We start from the raw sequence: 20,245 nt of genomic DNA, 5'->3' as shown, positions 1-20,245 counted from the left end.
CGCTCCCAGCTCTGGTCTGGCGGGCAAGGGGGGAAGGAGTTGCAGGGGCCAGGGGCCAGGCCCCCCCCACCCCCAGCCGCGGCCAGCCCGTGACACCATCAGGGCCCCTGGGATAAGGAGCGCAGGAGGGAAATGCAGACGTTGGACCAGAGAGAGGCAGGATTGTGGCTGGGACAAATGCTTCTCAAGCAGCATCAGCAGCTCTGGGGCTGAAAGGCTCGTTTCCACCTGCCCGCCCTCCCTGCCCAGCAGGGGCATGAAACCAGCGACAAGTTGTCCAAAGCACTTTATTCACAAGGAAGCCAAAAGCAGTGGGGTGGAGGAAGGGTCAGATGCCCAGCTGGTGCAAATCGGCATGGCCTGGAGCTGTGCCCACATGCACCAGCTTAGCATCCGGCCCACGATATCCAGCAGAAGAGATGCCAGACTGCCAGAGCCAAGCTGATGGCCAAGGGCTGGCAGAGCCGCTGTCCTCGGGTTATCTGCTCCGGCCTGCAGCAGTCCTGGATGAGGGAGACAGCAGCGTGGGGCAGTCAGCCTGTGAGCTTAGCCAGGAAGGGTCCTGCTTTCTGCCTTCAGCTCCAGGCTATACCCCCCCATCTCCTCCACAGCCCCGACTGGGCTAGCCCCCCATATGCCCCCCGCTGCCCGCACTGCCTGGGGCTCATACCCCTGGGTGGTGTTCGGAGCACCCACTGGTGAGCGGGTCCCCAGAGCACCCATCCCCGTGGGCACATGGAGCCATCAGTGTGTGCTCCAGGCCCCGCTCCGTGCCCGATCTCTAGAGATGAGCGTGGGGCAGCCCCAGCGGTGGAGCCGTGAGCTCTTGCTTTAAGCTCTGCCGGTCCCCGATGTGTAGCCACCCCGCCCAGGGCATCACAGACCAAGGAGCACGTGGGCCCCGGAGACACCGCAGCACCCACCGGGCTGGGCCGGGCTGAAGGAGCCCCGGCTGCTGCTCCAGCGACACGGTGCCATAGGTCAGACCCGAGCACCGGTGGGTCCCACTCCCCCAGCCCAGGGATCTGCCTTGGGGGCGTCACGTACCCAGCTGGCCCCATGCCATGCTCCATGCAGCCAGTTCTGTGCAGTGCAGGTGGGCACAATCATCAGCAGCAGCAGCGAGAAGCTTTGGGGAATTGGCATGGCCTCGGGGAAAGCGGCGGGCATCAGTTCGAGAACTCTGGAGGGAAAGCCAGCGTTTCTGGGTCAGAGCAGCTCCAGCCCCCCGGGCAGGCAGGCCTAGGCATCCTCTGTGCGGCACCTCAGAGCTGGGCCAGGGGACAGCTGAGCCCTAGCGGGATAATCACGGGGATGGGGGAAGAACAAGTCGGGGGAGGATCCCTGGAGATGCGGGAGGGGGTGAACTCTGCAGGGGACAGTTCCTGGGGTGGGGGCGATTGCTGGGCCGGAGAGGGACAGCCCAGTCCATGTTTCTGGGAGAAGCCCCGAGGAGCCTGGCCCGAAGTTTCCCGTGGGGGATGAACTGTGGCCTTCATGCTCTCACCTGGGGGTTCCTTGCACCATTTGATGCTGGTGCAGATATCTCCGGCCTCATCGCCATTCTGCAGTCCATCCGTGAGCTGATCTTTGTACTTTTTCAGCAGCAGTTTGCACATCCGGGCCTGGCGTCTGCCCACGGCCCTGCACACGGAGTTCAGGGCCTTGCTGATCGCGTCCTGCGGCGAGACCCCTGGCCCGTGAGCTATGGCACCGCGCTCCGCCCACCCTTTGCTCTCCCATAACTTCGCCATCAGCCAGGGACTCATCCCCCGGTCCGCTCCCCATCTCTCCCTCTCTTTCCCCACTCTCCCATCACCGTCACGCCCTCTCCGTTCCCCCCCACATCTTCTCCCTCCTCATCCCACCGTTCCTCACCCCCCCCACACACACTTCCTCAGGCCTCCCCCTGCTCTAACCACTGGGCAGGCCAACCCGCAGTGCAAGCAGCACTGGGTGACTTACGTCGTCGGGATCATCGCCAGCTAACGACTTGAGCTTATCCACAATCTGGGTGCAGAACGTGCACTTCTTGGCGGGGGGCCGAGCCTCGTCTTCCTCCTCCAGCTGATCCCACTGTCCCAGAGAGAACCGTGCAGCTATGGGACCAGGACCCAGTGCGGCCAGGCCCAGGGCGGCACTAACCGGGTACGACGCCCAGCCCGAGAGGGGTTCTCAGCGGGGCTGGGCCGGGTGTTCGACTGTTACCTCCTCTGACCACAGGACAACAGTATCCCCGCCAGTATCTATCTCAATCGCTCGTCCAGCCCTAATTATTATTCCTAGTCGCTATTCGCAGCGCAGGAGCACTGAGGAAGGTGGCGATGGGGCAGGGCCCCAGTGCCAGGCGCTGCACAGACGCAGAACAAAATGACGCACTCCCTGCCCCCAAAGGCCATCTCCGAGCGCCGCGCAATCGTCAGTGTGTTTATTAGGGCTGGTTGAACGGCTCCCCTTGAAGCTGCGGGTCAGGGGGAAACTGGGGTTTTGACTCAGCGAAATGCTCCCCGGAAAGCATCTGCTTCCCGCTTGTTCATCCAAAGAAACGGAGCGCCCACAATATGTCGATGCCGAAGTGTCTCCTGGGAGCAGCAGGTCAGGTGCTTCCTGCTTCCAGCCTCCTCTACGGACCGGGCTCCCCCGCGGAACGTCGTCTCCCATGATGCACTGGGGAGAGGCAGCCGCAACAAGAAGCGAGGCTGCAGTGCATCATGGGAGATGTAGTCCAGTCAGCCCCTAGAGGAGACTGGGGGCCTGGGGCACCCGAACTACAACTCCCATGATGCACTGGGGAGAGGCAGCCGCAGGAAGAGGCGAGACTGCAGTGCATCATGGGAGATGTAATCCAGTTAGCCCCTAGAGGCGAATGGGGGCCTGGGGCACCTGAACTACAACTCCCATGATGCACTGGGGAGAGGCAGCTGCAGGAAGAGGTGAGGCTACAGTGCATCATGGGAGATGTAGTCCAGTTAGCCCCTAGAGGAGAATGGGGGCCTGAGGCACCCGAACTACAACTCCCATGAGGCACCGGGGAGAGGAGGCAGCTGCAGGAAGAGGTGAGGCTGCAGTGCATCATGGGAGATGTCGTCCAGTCAGTGCCTAAAGGAGACTGAGGGCCTGAGGCACCCGAACTACAACTCCCATGAGGCACTGCAGCGGCATTTGCAAAAGTGACATATGAGGGTTTTCAATATTTTTGCTGAAAACTTGAAATTTCGCATGGGGGAAAAAAAACCCAGCTCTACATTTATCCTTTCAACCCCCACTCCCACTCCCCCGGGAGGCGGGGCTGTGCTATGTGCCCCATTTTACAGGGAGGGATACTGAGGCACAGAGAGACACAGTGACCTGCTGAAGGTTACTCAGGGAGCCTGTGGCAGGGCAGGCTAGGCGCCCACCACTGGGCCACCCTTCCTCACCGACACGAGCGAAGTTTTGCCTATCTTGGCCTGGGGTGGGCGGGTGGGGATCAAGGGGGATGGGATAAGGGAGGGCAGTGGGGTCAGAAGCAGAGGGCGTAATCGTTGGGCCATGGAGTGGAAGGGCTGCTGCAGTGGCTGGCTCCTGCCATTGCCTCACTAGCTACCTCAGCTCCTCCCTGGTGCTGGGGGGCAAGGAGAGGAGGGGGGCAGCTGGCTGGACTGACCCCCCCCCCCCCCGTGGGTCGTAAGCGGCTCCTGCCACCTCCGCTGCAGCCATAAGCAGCTCCCGCAGCAGGGATCGTTCCTGGCTCCGCTCCATCAGCTGCCCTGACCCCCTCTCCCTGCTCCACCTGGGCACTGCAGGACTGGGAGGCGGGTGCAGGTAGCTGGGCTGGGAGCCATGCAGAGCAGAAGACCAGGGAAGGGGGTTTCCGCTCCTCCCCAGCTTCTCTGACTCATCCAGGCCCCCGCCTTCCATTGCCAAACCAGCCAACTCCTTCTGCACCCGGTGCATTGCCACCGCAGCCCAGAGCTCAGGAAATTTCCTCCCTGTGTCTCCTGAGGCCCCTCTCTGGGCCCTGCTGAGCTCCGCTCCCAGAGAATCCCTCCCTTAGCCCCCAAGCACCTGCAGCACCCAGGCTGGGCACCCAGCGTCCCTCCGCACTGCCCCTTGCCCCACCTTTTGTCACCCAACTGCAGTCAGTTCCCCTCCCCTCGCTCCCTGCATGGGCAGCCAGTGGGGAAGGGACAAGGCATGGAAATGGGGAGGGGGAGAGACGGACATGGCTCCAGCACCCCCCGAGGAAAGGGGGAGGAGAGACGGACGCGGCTCCAGTACTCACCAGAGGAACGGCGGCCCAGAGGCTCGTGCAGTACTGCTCCCTCTGGCATGTGACAGCCGTGGCCACATCCTGGCACCAGAACTTGGGTCCTTGCAAACATCGCGTGGGAACCAAATCTTGCCCGGCCAACGCTGCCCAACAAAGAGACAAGTGGGAGGGGGGCAAAGCCCTGTGGACCTGTAACGCCCTCTGGTTGGCCCAGGAGCGCTTCCCCCAGGAGAACGTCACCTCCCAACCCATATCTGGTATGTCACGCTCTGTCCCCACGGCCAGCCCCACAGCTGGTCAGTCAGCCTTTCTGCCATTCAGCTGGGTAAATCTTCAGCTCTAGATAACAACAGGTTCTGCAAGCAGCGTGTGTCAGTCTCACTAGGGCAATGCTGGCCCCACCTTGCTGATGGGTTGTCTCAAGATACAAAGAGACCCTACAAGGGCAGGCTATGGGATCAGAGGTTCTCGGGATGTACAGAACCAGTGTCTTCCTGGGCGTGACTGTGTTCATTCTCATGGGGTTATGTCGGGGGGGGGGGGGGCGGGTCTGCCCCAGTGAGTCATTCACTAGCCTGTCCATTAACGCGCAAGAAATCAAACGGAGCCTTTCTAGTAATAGATACCAAAAGGAAGGGCTAAGCAGGATCTGCTGCTCTCTGGAGCATCCCAAAATCCTCGAGAGGAACATTATATTATTATGATAATGTATTTGAATGACCAGGACCCTGTTATGCCAGGCAATGTACAAACACACAGCAAAAAGACAGCCCCTGCCCTAGGAGCTGACGACCTATGCAAACATGGTCTAGCTGCACTGCAATATGTGGGGCCTTGTCCATAGGAACGTGGTGGGACCTGCCAGACCAGAGCAGAACCAGGGCCCAGCCCACCCAGGATCCTGCCTTTGATAATACCCAAGATCAGAGGCATCAAAGGAAGAGGCAGGGAAATCTGAAAGCAGCTCACTGGCTTCCCTTCCTGCCCGACTCTGGTGACATGCTCTGTGGGGTCTTCTAGCTCAGGGACCATAGCGGTCAGCCCCGAGGGTCTAAAAACCAGGAATCTGACCTCCAAAATCATGAGATTTCAAATTAATAAGGGGGGGTATTTTTATTGGCCTTCTGGGGCTGGCAAGTTTTGGGGTCCACGTGTTTCTCTTCAGCCTCAAAAGCGAGAAACTCCCTTTTTTTCTGAAAGGAAAGCGGAGACGTTGATCTAATCACCTGATCCCTGCAGCCGGGGCGCAAGCGAAACGAGCAAATGGATTGAATCGTCGTTCTAACCAGCGTGGCTGGGCCTGACCTGCAGCTGGCCGGCCGGCAAACCCCAGAGCCCTTCGCATGATAACGACGTTTGCCCCCTCCCATCTCGCTGGCCCAGAAGCAGATGCACCTGCCTGTTAGCAGCGCTTGGCTCCTAAAACCCTTCGGTGCTCTTGGCTTGCTCCCGGCTGGGGCCTGGCAATGGACATGGGGGGTGGGGTGGGAAGCAAGCCTACCCCTCCCTTGCTTCTTACCTGTGGCCACAGCGAAGAGCAATGGGAGGCCGAGCATCGAAGCCATTGGAGCCATTGAAGCTGGAATGGCCGGCCAGAGCTCTCGCAGTCGCTTTTATAGCCCAAGTGAAGGAGGCGGAGGGGTCTGGCTGGGCCAGTAGGAGCATCTGAAAGCCAGAGAGACCTTAAAAAGGAGTGTTGAGGTCTTGCCGCCCCCCTTCCCTCCGACCCCTGCTGCTCTTTCTTTCCTCCTACGCCCCTGGCTTTCTGCAGAGATGCTCACCACAGAAACTAACCAGACACAGAAGGCAGCCACCACCACCGGCTCTGCTCTGTTGGGGGCTGGCTTCCTCTCCCCCTGCCTCCTTCGTGGGCTCCCTGCTCCCCATCCCTGGGGCCCTGGTATCTTCCCCTTCGGGCCCGCTCCTGTTCGTGTCAGCAAGGCTGCACCGGGTCGGGAGCCCAACCATGTTCCATTGCAGCTGGGTGGGTTTGGGGTGATTTCCCAGTTCCCAGCCTCCTCACTGCAGCCGCTGGCTTCTCTGACTCACCCGGGCTGGGGGGGGTCGGCCCCCGGCGGAGACCACAGCTCAGCGCCAGGCAGGTGGGAACAACTGCAGAAACAACTGGTGGTTTCCAGCCCGGGCCTCCGCCTGTTCGCTCACAGGCGAGTGGTGGCCTCTGCACTCAGAGAGCAGAACCCCGCGGTTCATCTCCGTTTGTTCCCAGCTGCTTTGGTCCAAGCTGGCGTCACTGCACCGGTGTCCCGTCGAGGCGCTGTGGCATGGGTCCACCGCGAGTTATATCTGGCATGATCAAATCGTCTGAGACACCTTCTAATATACTGAGCTAAGCTGGACCTAGTATAGACCCCCCCACAACCCGTGGCACCTGCCGGTCACTGATGGTCATCACGAAAATTAATCAGTAGTGAGTCGGCCAGTTTCCAAGCTGTACCAGATCTTTGCCCCTCCGATCTATGAGTGATTGATTTCCTCTTGTTATGGACTTTGCCAAAGGCTTTTTGCAAGTCACAGGAACGGTCAAACTGGATCATCCTGAGATCCAGCCAGCACAGTAGCCCGTCCATGACAGTGGTAGCATCAGATGCTGCAGAGGAAGGAGTAAGTACCCTATGGTAGCAGATGTGGGATAACCTGGCCCCCGTTTAGGTCTGCCCCTAATGCATGTTAGCTTTAACATGAACTCCGGATATTCTGGCTAGCCATATAAATGTCCAATCCCTGTTTCAAACTTGAAAAAGGCCTGGCATCCTGTGGCAGAGAGTTCCACAGTCTAATCGTGCATTGTGCAAAACACTCTTTCCTTTTATCGGTTTCCCGCATCTTCACTTCATCGAATGCCCCCTTGTTCTTGTGTTATGCGACAGAGAGAACAGAAGCTGGGTTCCCACTCTCCTGTCTCTAGACCAATTATTATTACAGGTAGCAACACATGTAGTTAAGGTCGGCTGACACGTCCCATGATAAGAGCCTGTTTTCAGATGCTTAGAACTTTGCCAAATTTGAATATTTCCGGCTGAAATTTTCCATGCTGGGTGTCTGCCACAGATTGAATTTTGGGGGGAAAGTTTCAACAAAAATGGATCAGCAGTTTCTCCAAATGAAGTGGAAAAAAATATACAGTTTTTTTCCCCCAACTAAAAAAATTCTTTCAGCGGTTTCATTGAGAAGCCCTAGATTCTGCATGCTTTGGAGCGGGGGCTTGAAATCTGGTGGAGAGATCACCTTCGGGTCAGAGTTGTGCCTTGTGCTGCCCATGTGAAAATTCGCCCAACTTTGGCCAAGTTGCAAGGCTTTGAAAAATTGCAGTTTGCACACGCTCACGTGGGATTTATTAGGGTTTGGTAGGGTGGCTAGATTTCATGTGCACTGAGGATGTACCATCTCCACAGAGCGAGGGAGCATGTTCCATCCCGAGGCTGCATGAGCTAAGAAGGACTCTCCCTGCAATTGGTGCTTTGCACTGTGGTGCTGGACACCAGCAAAGAGACTGTCAGGGACAAGCTAGAGGGGACAGGGGCAGACAGGGTCAGTCTTAGGGGGTAACAGGGCAGAAGGGGCTATTCCCTCTAAAGAACATTCCCCTCCCAAGGCTCCTGAATTTCAGCGTTCCTCTGTTAGAAGCACAGGTCTGTGAAACCTGCTGATAAAGCAGAATACGCACCCAGTAGCTGGACACAGAGGATAACAACCTACTACTACCGAGAGTTACTCATTAGCTCAAGTGGCTCAAGAGGTCTGTGGGGTGCAGCTTAAGATACCAACCCTGCTGATGACCCACACGGAATGAGAAGTGTTAATTAGACCCAGAGAGCCCCACCCTGGAGGGTTGGTCAGGCTCAGGAAGGAGTTACAAGGCCAGCTGGGAGGAGTCCCTGTTCTCTGGGAAGGGCCTGGCAGGAGGCCGGTAAAGGGAGTTGATGGGTGGAAGTTGCTTAGTTTGTATTTTTGGCTGGGTCTGACTCTTGCTGAGGGAAGCCCTGTGAGCGGCTGCTCTGGAAGACATGTGAGGCTGAAAAGGTACCCGGTAGGGAAGGAAGACGCTGTGTTACCGGACATCGCTCGTGGGGGACGTCGCTACCCCAGAAAGGTAGCTTTACCTGGCCGGAGGGCCTCGTCGCTGCTGTCCTAGACCAGTGAAGTCCAGAGAGAGTGGCGGAGTGGATGAAATACTGGGCATGCCACAAGGAGGTGCTCCAGGACGGTGCAGCTATGGCGGGGCTGAATTACGGCTGTGCAGGCAACCAGACCAAATATGATCTCTGACAATACTTCGCCTCTCGCCCTGAGTCTACTCCCCCTCTTCAGCAGCCTCTTGGGAGGGATGTTGTGAAAGTCCCACGTCAATCGGCTGTCCTTTGCCCACTACCGTACTGACCTGTTTAAAGAATTAGTATGTTCCCTTTGCAGAAACCAGGCTGGCTAGCCCCCATCACATCACCACCTTCCCGAGGTTTGATTGTGCTGTCTCTGTTTCTCTGCCCGGGACGGATTACTCACTGCTCTGTAATTCCCCACCTCACGCCTATGGCCTTCCTTAAATGCAGATTCAGTGCTTACCCCCCTCAATCCTTGGCGACCGGCGCGGCTTTTCAGGAGAGATTGCCTCCTTTGTTGGATCATATTAAAGAAGTTCTGTATTAAAATCACAAATGAGTTTGATTCCCCATAGTTCAAATTCCAGGGTATTACTAATTAAGAGGTCTCTTGGTTTTTGGTGCTGTTTCTCTCCCTCTATGTGTGAAACTTGCAAGCTGCTAACTGTGTTAGTACATTCTAAGACAGAGTCTGTTCTCAAAGCAGTTCACAGAGAGAGAGACTCAAAACAATACTCTGTAACAACAGAAACAGCACCCAGAGACTCCCCGCCCTTTCCTTGTATTAACAATTGTCATTAAAATAGAGATAGAGGATGTATGTGGATGGATGCTTGGTGTGGATAATAACTGAATGATCAGGGAGGTGCCAGCCTAAGAATCCAGTGTCCATCGGCTGAAGAAGGCGTCAAGTGGAAATAACCAGAGGACCCTCCGGTGGGCAGACTGGAATCCACCCAACAGCCTCAAGAATGGGAGAACCAAAGAACAAGATAACATCTAGCAGCACGGAGCCGTCAGGAATGTGCTATCTGCTGATTGATTCAGCAACAGCATGATGAAGCAATTCCCATAGACTGGCATAGGAAGAAATTCCTATAAAAATAGACTCTAAAAAGTGAGAACTTTGGGGTCTGATTCTGCAAACCAACTTCCAGGAGCATCAGATGAGCATCTGACAAGGCCCTGCTCCCTCCTCATGTCCAGGCCACCTGGCCAGTGGCTTGGCATGAGCAACTCTAAGGCTGGTAACTATGATAACAACCTTGCAGAACCTGTGTGCGTGTGTTTGTATGAATGAATGTGTGAATAAATATGAGATTGAATGGCATGTTATAGCTATAACTAACTGCTTACTAGGATTCTTTCTGTATTCACAATAAATGTGGTATTTTGCCTTTTTCCCTTTAATAAGATCCTGCTGGTTTTTATTTTATTGGTATAACATTTTGGTGGAGAAATGCGAAAGGGGGAATATTGGTAAAAAACCTCAGTTATTGTAAATATTGGTGTGCACACCGCTAGGCATTTCTATTAGGTTAACCAGACCTGCTGGCCTCCGAGAAGGTAGCAGGGGACCTGCTGGCCTCTGAGAAGGTAGCAGGAAAAACAGATTAAACCAGACCTGCTGGCCTCCGAGAAGATAGTAGGGGACCTGCTGGCCTCCGAGAAGGTAGTAGGGAAAACAGATTAAACCAGACCTGCTGGCCTCCGAGAAGGTAGCAGGGGACCTGCTGGCCTCCGAGAAGGTAGCAGGGAAGAACAGGTTAACCGGACCTGCTGGCCTCTGGGAGGGTAGCAGGGGACCTGCTGGCCTCCGGGAAGGTAGCAGGGGAAAAACGCATAGATTAAGCTATGATTTCAGAATCTAGGCTGTGTCACTTGCTAAGTAATACCAGCAGTGACAAAGAGATTGAAATATTCATGTTAAGATGTTTAAAAGAAAACAGGGTAAGCCAGTACCAGAGGGAGCAATGGAGTCTGAAGGAACTCCAACCTCACCTTTTGTTAAAGAAATTACACCTTTTAAACAAATCCTTCAAAAATTTGGGCACAGTCCTTGGACTAAACAAGCCCTAGCTGATGTCTGCACTATTTCAGACCTAGAGGATAGATTGGCTCAGTATATCCTCATATACAAACCTTCTAGTGCTGCCAAAAGAGATGCAGCAGCAATTTGGTTGTTGTGGGAGGCATGTAAGGATTCTTCCCTCCGCTTGTCTTCATGTAAAGAGGAAAAGGCACAAATGGAAAAGGGAGCAGACAATTGGAAGGTGCTGGCTACAAATACCCAAAGCCAGCTGAAAATAGTGAAAGAGGCACTCCAGGAATACAAAAAGAGTGAAAAAGTTAACTCTGCAGAGGCTGGAGGGAGGCAGGTAAAGGGGGAGAAGGTCCTATGTACGGCACCCCCAGGCATAATTACAAAGAGAAAAGAGAGTAAAAAAAAAAAAAGTTAACTCTGCAGAGGCTGGAGGGAATTAAGCAGTTAAACTTTGTATTTCACCCAAACTTTTAACCGAAAATGTTAAAAAGGAAAAGTGTTAGAGAAAGAGCATTCTTGGTTTCTTTGCAGCCATTCTGAAAGAAAAATGGGCCCTTTTCCAAAGGAATGTCTGTAAATTAGCCAGGCAAAAATAAACTATCTGATTAAAATCATTTGACTGGACAATTTAGTCAAATTTGCTAAAAGAACATAAGAGGGTTCTATTGGAACTTAACTGCCTCAAATGTATAAAGGGAATGTAAGATGTACAAAACAGAGCAATGTGGAAGGGATGTTAAGGAAAAGAAAATGTGTATGTGTCTGTCTGAGTGTGTGTAAATACGTAAAGTTCTAAGGACCAGTTAGTTTTGTTTTTGTTTTAAATAATGCCACTAAAAATCCATTTGACTCTTTAATTCAAAGTTGCAAAACTGACAGACCTTTTTGCTAGACACAGGTAATTAGTGTTGTTTGGCTTTGGGATTTGGCATTTAACCCTTAAAAGGTAACTCAATGCTTTACAAAATTTAAAATGTTTTTAAGTTGTGGCTGCAGCAGGGCAGTCAAAATCAGGAGAATATAAAAAAAAAAATTTTTGGATTCTTTTTGTTTGTTTTTTGTTTGTTTGTTTTTGTAACAAAATAGCAGATGAGAGTTGTAGTAAAAAAAAAAATTAAAAAAAGACAGTGCCTCTCTGAAGCAACAGCAAGGGTGAGGTGCACAAAACAAAAAGAAGCAATGTTAGAAACACTGAGTCTTAAAATGGCTCTGAGTAATCAGACTGTCACTTTGATAAAGGTACATGAAAACTCTGTAAGCAAAAAAAGAAATAGTGACACCTTATGTAAAAATGGATCTGGATAATGTTATAGAAGTTAAGCTATGGAAGGAATGTGCATTTGCCCCAGAACATGTGCAGGGTATATTGTAGAAGGGGCAAAAGAAATGCAAACATACCATGCTACTTAATTAAAATGCTATTAGGGCTCCAAAGGGAGCCACAATAGGTTGGGTTTTCTTTTTCAGATTGCTGTGTGTTTTGGAAGCAGAAGTTAAAAGTAATCAAAACTCTGGTGAAAGTTGATTGTGTCCCTTTTAAGATAGACTCTCTGAGCTGCTGATGGCTTTAAATCCAAAAGCAGGAAGTTTCTGTGAAAATGCAAATTACCTAAATGATGAAGGAAAGAACTAGCAGCACAAAGGAGCTGCGGATAAAGGACATACCTGGTCAGCAAACAAATTGTCTAAATAAAAGGCATGGGATAACAAGATAATTTTAATAAATTTAATGATAATAAGTATCCCTGTAACAACGTATAGTGTGTATGATTTTTGGAAAAATCCTTTAAGGTCATATGGTAATGATGCTTCTCAGTTATTACCTGTAAATAAAACTTAAAGCTTAACACAGCAGGAAAAACATTATAAACTTGGTCTGCTGTATAAGAAGGAAAACTCAGGGATTTAATGACTAAACAGTGGGATAATTTCCCCATAACCCTTAAAAGATAAAAGCCATTGAAACCTGGCCTGCCTATAGAACAAAAACAGGAAAATATGGGGGCAATTTCTCTGTTTTGCCTGCAATCAGCAAGGGTATTTGTAAAAGAAATATTTTAAGCAATAATCTGCCACCCCAAAAGGGGTAGAAACATGTTCTTTTTGTCTTTCAGAAAATCAGGAAAAGCTGATGCCAGCTGAAAAGCAACCCAATACCATGAATCTACTGTCGCAATAGAAATTGTGTTTTGTGTTCTATGTTTTGTCTTGTGTTTTGTCTTGTTGCTAGCACTGTTGTGTGTTTAAAAAAAAATACTGAAGACCTGCAGGAACTTAAAAATAAATTAAGCTTTCTGTCCCAGCTACAGGACAGCCTGATACAAAAACAAGTACATGCCAATGTAGACTTGGTCCAAATTGGTCTGGGTAACCTAAAAGGCCGATGGAATCTTTAGTAATGGCTTAATACTACCACATGGCTTATCCATAAGAAAAAAAAAATTAGAAATAGGAATCTACACAGCCATAGCTATGGGATGCACTGAAATGCAGATACTTGCACTAGCTACTTTGGAACACAAAATGTTCTGGGTCATATTGGGAAATATTAAGGGTTTGATGCATTTGTTAAAAAAGAAAGAGATCATTGTTTGACACTTATCAATATGAATGGATGCAATATGTTTCCAGTATTGTAAACCAGCCTTGTTAATGGGAGAAATTGTTGTCAAAATTGCACACCAACAGTCCCTGGAGGCAAAGGTACTGAAGGTTAACCCACTCCCCATATTACACATGGGATCCTTCTGGCTACCCTGGACCTTGAGCCAGTGGGCTGGGGAGGGAAGGGAGCTATTGGACACTAGAGGTTGTACCAAATGGACTCCTCAAAAGTGGGTGTGTCTCACCTTGCCTGTTGCCCCAGAACCTTGTAGTAAAGATACATCACTAGGATCATGTATGTGGCATGAATTGGAATCACAAACTCAAATTGCCTCACAGTACTTTCTCTTGAATAGGCTACATAGAAAGTGACACTGACGATTATAAATCTTAGTGTCAAAAGGGGGATTATGTTGGATCATATTAAAGAAGTTCTGTATTAAAATCACAAATGAGTTTGATTCCCCATAGTTCAAATTCCAGGGTATTACTAATTAAGAGGTCTCTTGGTTTTTGGTACTGTTTCTCTCCCTCTGTGTGTGAAACTTGCAAGCTGCTAACTGTGTGAGTACATTCTAAGACCGAGTCTGTTCTCAAAGCAGTTCACAGAGAGAGAGACTCAAAACAATATTCTAACAACAGAAACAGCACCCAGAGACTCCCCGCCCTTTCCTTGTATTAACAATTGTCATTAAAATAGAGATAGAGGATGTATGTGGATGGATGCTTGGTGTGGATAATAACTGAATGATCAGGGAGGTGCCAGCCTAAGAATCCAGTGTCCATCGGCTGAAGAAGGCATCAAGTGGAAATAACCAGAGGACCCCCCGGTGGGCAGACTGGAATCCACCCAACAGCCTCAAGAATGGGAGAACCAAAGAACAAGATAACATCTTGGAGCCGTCAGGAATGTGCTATCTGCTGATTGATTCAGCAACAGTATGATGAAGCAATTCCCATAGACTGGCCTAGGAAGAAATTCCTATAAAAATAGACTCTAAAAAATGAGAACTTTGGGGTCTGATTCTGCAAACCAACTTCCAGGAGCATCAGATGAGCATCTGACAAGGCCCTGCTCCCTCCTCATGTCCAGGCCACCTGGCCAGTGGCTTGGCATGAGCAACTCTAAGGCTGGTAACTATGATAACAACCTTGCAGAACCTGTGTGTGTGTGTTTGTATGAATGAATGTGTGACTAAATATGAGATTGAATGGCATGTTATAGCTATAACTAACTGCTTACTATGATTCTTTCTGTATTCACAATAAATGTGGTATTTTGCCTTTTTCCCTTTAATAAGATCCTGCTGGTTTTTATTTTATTGGTATAACACCTTTTCCCGGCAGTTCAGCCTCTAGCTCTTGAAAACTCTTGGCTGGACCATCTGGGCCTGGTGACTTGTTGCTTTTTAAACAATCAATTTATTCCCGTATCTCTTCTTCCGATACGTGGGTCTCTAACAACACCTCATCCTTATTACCAGGAAACAGCAGGTGCAGAGTGGGTATTCTTGCAACACCCTTAGCGGGAAAAATTGATGAGCTAAATCATTTCGCTTCCCAGCAATGCACTTAACTTCCTTCATTGGTCCCTGGTGACCAATTACATAGACTCACAGGACTGGAAGGGCCCTCCAGAGGTCATCTACCCCAGGCCCCTGCACTCAAGGCAGGACTAAGTGTTATTTAGACCATAGGCACTGACTACATGGGTGCTCTGGTGCTGGAGCACCCATGGGGAAAAATCAGTGGGTGCTCTGCACCCACTGGCAGCCAAGCTCCCCTCACCCCCCGCCCCTTCTCCTCCTCCTCCCCCCCCCGAGCGCGCCGCGTCCCTGCTCATCCGCCTACCTCCCAGCGCAAGCTCCGGGAAGGAGGGGGAGGACCGGGAACGTGGTGCGCTCAGGGGAGGAGGTGGGGAAGAGGCGGGGCCAGGGCAGGGATTTGGGGAAGGAGTCGAATAGGGGCAGGGAGGGGGCGGAGTTGAGGTGGGGACTTTGGGGAAGGGGTTGGAATGGGGGCAGGAGGGAGGCGGGGCAGGGGTGGAGTTGGGGCGGGGGCAGAGGAGGGTCGAGCACCCACTGGCACCATTAGAAGTTGGCGCCTATGATTTAGACCATCCCTGACAGGGGTTTGTCTAACCTGCTCTTAAAAATCCCCAATGATGGAGATTCCACAACCTCCCTGGGCAATTTATTCCAGGGCTTAACCACCCTGACAGTTCGGAAGTTTTTCCTAATGTCCAACCTATACCGCCCTCGCTGCAATTTATGCCCATTGCTGCTTGTCCTGTCCTCAGAGATTAAGAAGAATAATTCTTCTCCCTCCTTTTCTAACAAGCTTTTACATACTTGAAAACTGTTATCATGTCCCCTCTCAGTCTTCTCTTTTCCAAACTAAACAAACCCAATTTTTTCAATCTTCCCTCATAGGTCATGTTTTCTAGACCTTTCATCTTTTTTGTTGCTCTTCTCTGGACTTTCTCCAATTTGTCCATATCCTTCCTGAAATGTGGCACCCAGAACTGGACACAATGCTCCAGTTAAAACAACGAGGAGTCCTTGTGGCACCTTAGAGACTAAGAAATTTATTTGGGCATAAGCTTTCGTGGGATTATGCCCAAATAAATTTCTTAGTCTCTAAGGTGCCACAAGGACTCCTCGTTGTTTTTACTGATACAGACTAACACAGCTACCCCTCTGAAACCAATACTCCAGTTGAGGCCTAAGCAGCATGGAGTAGAGCGGAAGAATTACTTCTCGTGTCTTGCTTACAACACGCCTGCTAACACAGCCCAGAAGGATGTTCACTTTTTTGGCAACAGTGTTACGCTCTTGACTCACGTTTAGCTTGTGGTCTGCTATGACCCCAATCCTGAAGTATCATCCTGAAGCACGGCTCTCTGCCTAGTCCTAGTCCGGACTTGCCTAGTCCTGAAGTACGGCTGTGTTGTGTGTTTGTACAGCACCTGGCACAATGCAAATAATCAATAAGAGTCTGGTTCTCCCGTGGAACCTTTTCAAAGATAGGCACGTTCGCGCCCCTGCTGCTGGCCACTCAACCTCTGCATTTGTCAACCTCTTCAGAGCGCTTCAACCCCAATATCCGGGGGGGGGTCTCCTGGCACACTGCAGAATCGGGGCCTTAATGAGCCCCAGCTGGCCCTGGGGACCAGTAACTGATAAGTGTGTGAAGAGTTCAGTTATTCCTTCTGTCCAGCCTTAATGGGCAGGCCTTTAAATTATGAATTTGTTCCCACACCTCCCTCGCTGCTCGTGCCTCATGTTTATTACCCAAAAGAGAAGCTCTGGAGTAGGTTTTCTCCCCTGTAGCCTCAGTGGCAAAGACTGACGCAATGCCATCGTCCTTCTTAATTGCTCCCCTTAGCCCTGGCGAGCCAGCAAAGCCCCACCGATCCTCCCGCAAGCTTCCTGCTTTGAGAATCTCTTGTTATGTGCGTGGATGCCTTTGACTGTTTTCTGTTGGCTTCAAAGGGTCGATGTCTGGTTTTCAGGAAGATACCTGTTTGCCTCAGCTCACTTTTTGAACCTTGAAATGTACCCAGATTTCTTGCTTTCCTGTTCGCCTCTTTAGAAATATGCTGTCCTGGATGCTTTAGTAGCCTCCGTGCTGAATCAAAGCATTTCACTTCCTTGCTTCGGGCTTCAGGGTCTTTGGGGCGAGCGTCCTCAGTTTGGTTTGGTTTTTTAATCTTCCTTTTTAAATGTAACATCAGCTGCTGGTTTTGAGACAGTTCCTCCCCCGAAGATGTTGCACTTAGCATGTTGTGACCAATATTGCTTAGTGGTTCAGCGAGCTACCACATCAATTGACTCCTGTAGGTTACTTAGGAATGAGCCAAGAACGAGCAGAGCATCTCCTCTCCTGGGCTCTAAAATCAGCTGTTTCAAGAAGCAGCCATGTAAGGTGTCAACAAAGTTGTGTCTCTTTCTCTTGCCCCACTTTGACCAGCTGGTACATGGCTCGTTGGCCACCGAGCTGACGGAAGGTACTGGGGGAATCCAGAGACCAGCCAGGCTCAGGTAGAAGGTCTGTTTCCAAGCTAGCTGCAAATGCTGCAGAGGAAGCATCCTTTAAAAAGAACCCCTTTGCCAGGGTTACTTACTACAGCAGGAGTGGCCGTGAATATGCCATCGGGGCCACAGAGACCTGGATCAAGAGCTAACCACCCAACTAGACTGAGAACTCCTCCCAGGCCTGCTAGTGTTATCAGAGCACAGGCCTGGCTAATACCCTCACAAGCAGAGAGATGGGTAAGAAGGGTCGGTGGTTTTGCAAGGTCCCCAGCTGCTGACCCAGCCCTGCCAAGGACGCTGGTCCTCCCCAGCCCCCATGGTGAGCTGGAGCCGGTTCGCACCGGTTCGCTAGAAATCGCTTGTGAAATTTAGAAGCCCTTTTAGAACCGGTTGTCCCGCGAGGGCTTCTAAATTTGACCGGCCAAAAGTGGCACCTTAGGCACCGACTCTGTGGGGGCTCCAGCCCCGGAGCACCCATGGAGTCGGTGTCCAAGGTGCCACTTTTGATGTGATCAGTGGGGGGAGCGGCCCCTCCCCCTGCTCCCCCCCAGCTACGCTCCCCCGCCCCTAGGAGCCAGAGGGACCTGCCGGATGCTTCCTGGGAGCTGCCCCAGGTAAGCACCGCCAGGACTCCGCACCTCGCCCCCCGGCAGGTGCCTCTGGCTCTTAGGGGTGGGGTGGGCACCCACTACGGTGGCCCACGAGACCCTCCTGCCCAGTTCTGGAGGCAGTCAGGGGACGGGGGGGGTGGAGGGGGCAGAGGTCCTGGCGGGGGGGCGTCAAGGAACGCTGGGGGTTGGATGGGGCAGGAGTCCCGGGGGGCGGGAGTGGGCCACAACCCCCTCGTGGGGTGAGGAGGGAACCGGTTGTTAAGATTTTGGCAGCTCATCACTGCCCAGCCCTCCACCGAGCCGGAGGCTGCATGCCTGTTGGCAGGCCCTTGCCTAGGGGCGTCTGGTAACCGACACACGCGGGCCGGCACCGCTGTGTGTAGGGGCCCCTTGAAGGAGGCGGATTTATTGGTTTCACAGGCTGAGGCAGAAATTGCACCACGTCTGTCTCCAGCTTGATTCGGCTCAGTCACTGAAAGCCCCGTTGGGTGGGTGCAGAACTAAGTCAATGTAGCAGCTGGTTTAGTTCCGTCGGGGCCGCATCTGCTGGGACCTGCCCACCGACCCTTCTTACCCATCTGTGCACGAGAAAATATCGACAGATCCCAAATCCTCTGGCCCACGAGCGTTTGGCATGTCGAGTCTCTAGGGTGGACCCTCAGGCCGGCGCCTCACCCCGTCCCTGTGCGTACCACACCTCGGACTCCAGTTGTCCATTTAGTGTATTAGCTCGTTGTGCTGAGTGCTTCATGCCAGAGGTTGTCAATTCTCCAGGGCAGGGACGGTCTGAATAGGCTAAAGCAGACCAAGGGGGGTGGGGAGGGGCACAACTGTGATTTGAATTTTACAGTGATGGAACTGAGATTAAGACCCAGATTAAGGGGGGATTAAGACCCAGATCCTCAAAGACAATTCGGGGCCTAAGTTCCTTTGGTTTCATGTGCACATGTCCCACAGGGACCCGGCTCTGCATGCTTTTGCTTGACAGCGTAGAGGAGACCTCTTGCTGTGCCCAAGTACCCAATTTGGCCAGTCAGCCCTCCTGCCCGGGGTGGCCCCTGCTGCTGATACTGCTTTGTATGTCCCCTCCATACACGCCTTCACTGAGACGCTATGGGACTGGATCCCTCCCAGGATGCACTAGTGCACGCAAACACCCACCACCTACCGTGAGCCTACTTGCTCGGCGGGGCAACTCAGCTTGTTGGTTGCGGTGTGAACCGGTGGCACAATCCCGGTCGTGCTGCAGCGTGGACAGAGCAGGGAGGAATCCTGGCCAGTCCGCGGGAGGCCCGCAGAGGTTAACTAGGCAGCACAGTGGGGCAAGGATATGCCTCCCTTGGGCTTCTTAGCATTGCTGAGCTGGGTGTGGGGGGAGCGAATCTCCAGAGCAGGCCAGGGGCGCAGAGCTCTAGTTTACAGCTGCTCTCAGCCACTTCCTATCTCTTGGGGGGTCTGACGAGAAACATGAATTTCCTGCCGACAGTGAGGAGCAGCAGAAGGGGAGGTGTGAAGAACCTCGCTTGCTGCCTCCCACCCTGCTCTGTGCTGTCTCGGGGACGCCTTCCCCCTGTGCCGAGACATCCCAAGGCGCTGTGGCTGCTGGCCCATCACACAGCTCAGGGGTCTCACCGCAGCAGGGAGCTCAGGCCCCAGCACATGGGACGGAAGACAAGTGTTAGCGCAAGGGACAGGAGGGACTCAGGGCTTAGCAGGGACACACCCCACTGATTCGAAGGCCGTAGGGCGAGTAGCCTCCCCGCCCCCAGCTCTAACAGAGGGTCAGAGGCCTCCAGGCAGCACTGCTAGGGACAGCGCATTTCTCCCAGGGAGACCCTGAGCTGCCCAGGGCAGCAGACGCCACAGGCTGGTGCAGAGTGAATTCAGGCAGGAGGCTGGGAAACTGGGGAGGGGTCAGAGAAGAGCCACGAGAACGATTAAAGGATCAGGCTTTGTCTACACTGGAGACCCTGCAGAGCCAGCATGGGGGGGCAGTAACCCCCCCATGGAGCCTGGGGACGTCCAAGCTGGGGACACAACACCTGGGAGCGGCCGGGGGTGTGTGATCCTGGACAGGGGGCGGGGCCATAGGGGCATGTCCAGGGCAGTGGGCGGAGCCATGAGGTGTGTCCAGGGCAGGGGTGGGGCACGGGGGCGTGTCCTGGGCAGTGGGCGGGGTCATGGGGTGTGTCCAGGGCAGAGGGGGGGGCATGGGTGTGTCCTGGGCAGGGGAAGGGGGGAGGGGCGGGGCCATGGGATGTGTCCTGGGCAGTGGGCGGGGCCATGGGGTGTGCGCTGGGCAGGGGGCGGGGCCACGGGGGCCTGTCCTGGGCAGGGGGCGGGGCCACGGAGCTGTCCTGGGCAGGGGCGGGACCATGGGATGTGTCCTGGGCAGTGGGCGGGGCCATGGGGCGTGTCCTGGGCGGGGCGGGGCCATGGGGTGTGTCCAGGGCAGTGGGCGGGGCCATGGGGTGTGTCCAGGGCAGTGGGCGGGGCCATGGGGCGTGTCCTGGGCGGGGCGGGGCCATGGGGTGTGTCCTGGGCAGGGGGCGGGGCCATGGGATGTGTCCAGGGCGGAG

At 53.0% G+C, this 20,245-nt stretch overlaps 1 protein-coding gene across 1 annotated transcript; it reads right to left on the bottom strand.

Moving 5' to 3' along the window:
• Positions 1-284: 284 nt before the first annotated feature.
• LOC311513470 (antimicrobial peptide NK-lysin-like) lies at positions 285-19,039 on the bottom strand. The gene is made up of 7 exons (XM_084615341.1): positions 18,835-19,039; positions 5,772-5,917; positions 4,265-4,395; positions 1,966-2,076; positions 1,508-1,679; positions 1,048-1,183; positions 285-503 (listed from the first exon to the last, which is right to left on the bottom strand). The coding sequence occupies exons 2-6, from the start codon at positions 5,824-5,826 to the stop codon at positions 1,170-1,172; spliced, it is 483 nt and encodes a 160-aa protein (XP_084471467.1). The 5' UTR covers positions 5,827-5,917; positions 18,835-19,039; the 3' UTR covers positions 285-503; positions 1,048-1,169.
• Positions 19,040-20,245: the final 1,206 nt, after the last annotated feature.

Source organism: Lepidochelys olivacea (genome assembly GCF_965140295.1).
Source record: "Lepidochelys olivacea isolate rLepOli2 genome assembly, chromosome: 26".
Classification (NCBI taxonomy): domain Eukaryota; kingdom Metazoa; phylum Chordata; order Testudines; family Cheloniidae; genus Lepidochelys; species Lepidochelys olivacea.
The sequence above is the reverse complement of the archived record's forward strand: the minus strand, read 5'-3'. Positions and strand labels throughout refer to the sequence as shown.

Coding starts and splice junctions, on each gene's coding strand:
- LOC311513470 (XM_084615341.1), bottom strand. CDS start 5,826: ATGGCTCCAATGGCTTCGATGCTCGGCCTCCCATTGCTCTTCGCTGTG. Junction 4,396..5,771: donor GCTCTTCGCTGTGGCCACAG/GTAAGAAGCAAG, acceptor TTTGTTGGGCAG/CGTTGGCCGGGCAAGATTTG. Junction 1,680..1,965: donor CTGGCGATGATCCCGACGAC/GTAAGTCACCCA, acceptor GTCTCGCCGCAG/GACGCGATCAGCAAGGCCCT.